The 5,366-nt window shown below is 37.4% G+C and overlaps 1 protein-coding gene across 2 annotated transcripts; it reads right to left on the bottom strand.

Annotated features, from left to right (window-relative positions):
* Nucleotides 1-962: 962 nt before the first annotated feature.
* On the bottom strand, nt 963-3,828 carry il21 (interleukin 21). 2 transcript variants are annotated; one of them, XM_053641717.1, is made up of 7 exons: nt 3,763-3,828; nt 3,522-3,622; nt 3,391-3,432; nt 2,245-2,355; nt 2,098-2,136; nt 1,915-1,998; nt 963-1,685 (listed from the first exon to the last, which is right to left on the bottom strand). In XM_053641717.1, exons 3-7 carry the CDS (start codon nt 3,421-3,423, stop codon nt 1,668-1,670), a joined length of 285 nt encoding a protein of 94 aa, XP_053497692.1. In that variant the 5' UTR covers nt 3,424-3,432; nt 3,522-3,622; nt 3,763-3,828; the 3' UTR covers nt 963-1,667. The 2 variants fall into 2 exon arrangements, with proteins under 2 accessions (XP_053497692.1, XP_053497691.1); XM_053641716.1 differs by lacking the exon at nt 963-1,685 and having other exon boundaries at nt 1,806-1,998.
* Nucleotides 3,829-5,366: the final 1,538 nt, after the last annotated feature.

Below are 5,366 nucleotides of genomic sequence, written 5' to 3'. Positions count from 1 at the left end.
CACATTGTCTAAAGAGCCAGTTTAACAACACAGTAGTAAAAACAGTCAGTATGCCTCAAGACATCTAAAATCTTGCTAGCTAAGTGTGTTTTTCTCACGCAATGGATGTCATGCTTTGATCAAACTGTTGGATAGTTACATGCCATACCAAAATGGACATAAGCCTAATCGATTTACTTTTTGATCAGATGCTGATGCATTGTCATCATCAAAACAAAGAAGAGCGTTTCCATATTCTGTGAAGGTGCAGTTTACAGACAGACAGTTTAAAGATGTTTAAATGATCATTTAAAATAATAATTCTAATAATAAAGACAGCCAACATAAATGACTGAATTAATAATCAGCAATTATTTCAGCACCAAGCAAACAGACATCGGTTGAGTGAAAAGACAATGATGAGACCCAGACAGATGTGCATGATGTAGATGAAGAAGTCGATAACTCATTTCCTATTGTAAACTTATGATTCTTTAAATGCAACTAAAATCAGTAAATAGTGGTTGAGTTAAGACAGTCAGTGTGTTGGTATCTCTCAGTGGAACTGATATCTAGTTTTCAGAACTATATATAATACAAGATGTTACAATTTCACTATGGGAAGGGTTTTCCCAGGTTACCACACAAATGTTTAGCGAATGCTATGTGAATTTCAGAAAAACCATCACAGAAAGTGTGAATGTTCTGTGTTTCCATCTAGCAGTGTTTTGTTAATCGTCTGACGAGGAGCAACTACACGTAATCAAATGAGCACCAGTCATGGAAACATTCAGTACATCATAATTTCCATCATCCTTTATCCTTTTTCTTCTCTTCATCATTATAACAAATTGTCCATCTTAGTCCAGTATAGAAGTATTTCTCTGCAAAGTGTACCAATACTATTCAGGTTTTCTGAGGTGCAAAAATGTGCATATAAATTTGCATATGGAAAGTCAGCACTGGTTGGAATGGTTGCATGCCTAATGAGTCTTTGTTGTGGAGAATGTGGTGGTGTTTTTCATAAAAATGTGCAAATATTTGACTTGTAATATACTTGTATCTTGTAACAGGGGTTCTGTGAGAGAAATCACCAATATCCACAGTTCTCATTTGAGAGAATTTAATTTTAATAGTAAATAAATACAAAACAATAGGATACATGCATTAAGTACAACTGGGTAACTATGCAATCCATAAAGTCTCATTATGAGACATACTTGTTTATTTCATTCTTGAAAATAACGTCAGTTGACAGTGTGAACCAAACTTTTTTCTGCTGTCTTGGGAAAGAAGTGATCATGCAAGTGCAAAAAATATAACTATATATGCCCATCCATTAGAAGGTGCTATAGCAGCAGCAGGCCTTGTCTTGAGTTTTCTCTCTTGTACTGGTTTATAACTGTTAATACTATATAATGCAGTATATATGTACATTACAATACATTTCTCTGCAATGTGAACACAGTATTAATCAAAATTAGCAGTAAGAAAAAACTGCTAAACACACTGCCAACATATCCGAAATTCTAAGGCATTTCTCAGTCTATTGTAATATAAAAATAAAAAACAACCAAACAAATAAATAAGCAATAAATAGATGGGTTGATCCAGAGTGCTTTACACCAGGGTTTCATGAGGTAGTGTCGTCCACACATTCACGTCGTCATCATCATCATGCTTGTAATTTAAAGGCGACTATAAGCCTGCAAAAAAAGAAAAAAAGAGAAGAGGATGTTACTCACCGGGAGTGAACTTTATGCTTCAAAGTTTCTGTTTTATAATGGGCAACTTGACGTTTCCTGTTAATTAGTCTGAACCGATGTTTAAAAAAAAAACCCAAAATGGACAAAAAGCCTGAGAGTCCTGGGTAAGAATGGGAACATATTATTAAGTGTAAGGTGTTTGTGTGTTTGTGTGTTTGTGTAAACTAACCATTTGCAGACGTGACTGTAAAGTACTCAGAAATTGTTTGCTGCTGACCCTCGGGTAGGAGTCACAGGACATGCACTTGGTTTTCTGAAAAGGAACGTCAATCAGATAAAGATCAGCATTCTGCATCGTGGGACAAAGTCTAAAATCACACACTGCTTAATTTAAAATGTTTTAAAATCTCACCTTTATTTCGTCCTCAGTGCAGGTGTTCACGCTATTCATCTACAATGAAGACAACATGAGCAAATAGATTAGTGATGCTTTTCTTGTAACCGTATGAACGAAGTTGTTTATAAGAGAGAAGGATCATTTATGTGAAGTTCCACTTACGATGGTAGGCTTGCCCAGATTTCTGACCAGTTTCCTCACCATTGGATTCTTATGGTTGGTGGATTTAAGCTCTGATTTGAAGCACTCGAGAGCAGAACGAGAGCAGCACTCCTAAACAAACAAACAAACAAACAAACAAACTTTTCATAAATGAACTGAATAATCCTTACTTAACCATCTAAATCTCTTGAAATCCAGTGTCTCTTAAACGGCAGTGCATTTAATTATACACTTGATTTATACACTTTAGACAATCTTTTTTTAAAAAAAAAAGATGTTGAATATGATAAGACTAGTAAGTGCAAATCTGTCGACTTTTGCTTCGGGACACACTGGAAAAAGTCTATCAGCAATAGAGAAACAGTACTGCCGATTTCTTTATTCTAAATTCCCCCTCCTGAGCTGACTCTAAAGCTCATTTCACAGAACTGGCAGGGAAACATCATTTTTTCCACACAAAAGCATGTAATTTCAGAGCTTTCAGTGAGAATACAGAGAGGCATTCACGAAAAAACAACCATGTTTGAACAGAAGATGATTACATTTGTCTTTTGTTCTCATCTCATCCTGAGAGAACCTGCACTGATAGACGAGACTCTTGACACCACAATAGATGGCCATTATAGAACTCAGAAGGTCAAATGCAGAACGATTCGAAACCGCTCGGCCATTCGGGCAGCCCACAGACGTGCTGCTCTTTCATTACTCATCAAATTTCTCCTAAATTAGGCGCACTTTCTCCAAACTCTCGCATGAGCTACTTTCTGTTTGACTCTTAGTCACAAGTGAGAGAGAAACCAAAAGCACCTAAAAATGTTTAAATTCAACTCACAAATCTGCCTTCTCTCTCACAGTGGGTGGTCAAAATTCATTTGCACAAAGTGGTGTCATAGATTCTGCCTGATTTGCTGCAGCGAATTTGTATTAGTAAAGAAAACGTGTAACGAATTACACGTTGCTTAAAATCAATTCCCTACGTCAAAAAGAGTGCAAATATAAAATACTATTATGTAAATACTATGAAACATGTAGAACTGAAAAATAGAAGCGCCCTGATGAATTTCTACTGAATGAATGTTTACTCTGCGCCCAGATATTCCACATGAAATGTCAGCTGATAAACAATCCAAAAGTCACCTCTCTTACCTTGATGTCATTCGTTGGTGAGTGGAGAAACATGCTATTGTCCTGCAAAACGGAGTCAAATAAAGTATGTTAAAATAGGGCACTAGGTCAAGTGAGCAAACTGATTAAACAATGTTAAATAAGCAACTAACCTTTTCGTTATTAATAAGGAATTTGAGGTGGGCGATGGCTTGTTTGAGCAGTCCTTCAGTTTTCAAATCCTTAGGAGACGTGGTTTGAGCCCAGCATGCTGCTACGAGCAGAACACACAGAACACAGGAGAAAGTCGTCCTCATGTTTATCTATACTATTCACTTACACTGATCCGAGCTCGAATAGGCTAAAGATGCGTTTAAACGGTTGCGTTCATACTGGTTGCAGGTATACACTTACCTTTATATAGGATCCTTCGGGACGCAGGAAAACCACGTCTTGGTTGATACTGGAAAATTCAGGGACAAACAGTGACTAATGACTTTTTCTTTTCCACTGACTCCGTTACGACTGTCAGCGAGAGAGATCGTTGCGCGGGGGCTGTACGGATGCGAGAGTTTTTTTTTTTTTTCTTTCGTGTGTGTACTTGTTGTGTGTACTTGCGTGTGTATGTGTGTGTGTGAACCTGACCTAGACTTTCTGCACACTTGGCAGGAAACTACGAAGTGCTCTCGGTTCCTCTTCTCATTCTGAATCAGCACTAGGTCCGTGTGTGTGTGCATAGGAGATATAGGTGCGACTGAGTGGATGTCAACGTAAAAAGGTGCTTTTTCGTTGTCTTCCCACACACACATTGTGTTGATTCAAGACAACAACAGGAAGTCCGTTTAATACTCTTTTATTTTTTTTTATGTCTGAAAAAAATAGCGTATTTGTGATGAAATGTTCCTCTGAAAGTGGAAGATTTATTATTTAGTTTACATTGAGAGAATGATCTTTGAAAACCTCATGTTCATGCAAACATGTCCATAATTTGTTCTTCTTTTTTCTTATTGCATTCATTCATTTAGTCTGTATCTGTCTGCAGCAGACAGCTTGACATATGTAAGTGTGTGTGTGTGTGTGTGTGTGTGTGTGTGTGTGTGTGTGCACACAAACATTTGCATAGGAATTTCAGCATGTCATCTTCAGTTGTGGTTTCGGCAGGTCAGTTCCTTGTGACATAATCAGTAGAGCATATCAACATAAAGGAAATGAGGTCACAGCCGAGCCTGACATCCCTGGTCTTGCGTGAACAGGAAGTGGTGAGTGGGGGATGGGTTCTTACCAAATCCCCATAGTGTCATTACGGAAGGGAAAAGCCCAGGTGACCCCCAGGCTGCTGGAGAGAGGCCTAGTGCGTGTTTAATCGCACCGGGGATTCCTCACCTCATACATGGAGTCTCTGTCTCAGCTCATGGAAGAGAGTGTGTTCAGCTACAACCAAAATGACTCACAACTTCCCTCCTGTCATCATGTCTGTATGTAAGTGTGTGTGTGTGTGTGCATGAAATATTAATGTATAGATCTAAGAGCAAAGCGATATGCAGGCTAAGAGATCCTAAATAAAATTTTAAAAAGCTGACAGTAATAAAGCGTAATATTTACATATTGATATGATGCTACTGGATAACTAATTTTAATGCCTCTATTTAGATGGAGGGGGGGGGGGGGGGAGAGAGAGAGAGAGCGAGCTGTCTGTGGTTGGTAGTGTTAAACGCAAAATTGCACTTAAAGGAAATGTGGTCAAAACAAAAGAAATCTTGTTGAAAAATTAGTTATTTGGTAAAATGTATTTAGATAAAGCACAATTTATGTATGTTTCTTCAATATTAACCGATAAGAAACATGGGAAATACAAAAGAAATAGCAGCATTTTCTCTATAACCCAAGGAAATAAAGAACAAAAAACCCCTAATCAACTGAAATGAAGAAATGTTTCAAATCAAAAAATTTGAGTGTCAATATAAAAAAAGCACATTTTAGATTTATAGACATACGTTTTCTAGGAATTAGAAGTAACA

This window comes from Ictalurus furcatus, chromosome 14 (assembly GCF_023375685.1).
Source record: "Ictalurus furcatus strain D&B chromosome 14, Billie_1.0, whole genome shotgun sequence".
Lineage (NCBI taxonomy): Eukaryota > Metazoa > Chordata > Actinopteri > Siluriformes > Ictaluridae > Ictalurus > Ictalurus furcatus.
Note: the sequence above shows the minus strand (reverse complement) of the source record. Positions and strands in the feature narration are given on the sequence as shown.

What these genes read in the sequence shown, in the direction of transcription:
- il21 (XM_053641716.1), bottom strand. Translation starts at nt 3,423, where the DNA reads ATGTTTCTCCACTCACCAACGAATGACATCAAG. An exon ending in CACCAACGAATGACATCAAG is followed by an intron (nt 2,356 to 3,390) that starts GTAAGAGAGGTG and finishes TTGTTTGTTTAG; the next exon opens with GAGTGCTGCTCTCGTTCTGC. An exon ending in GCACTGAGGACGAAATAAAG is followed by an intron (nt 1,999 to 2,097) that starts GTGAGATTTTAA and finishes GTTCCTTTTCAG; the next exon opens with AAAACCAAGTGCATGTCCTG.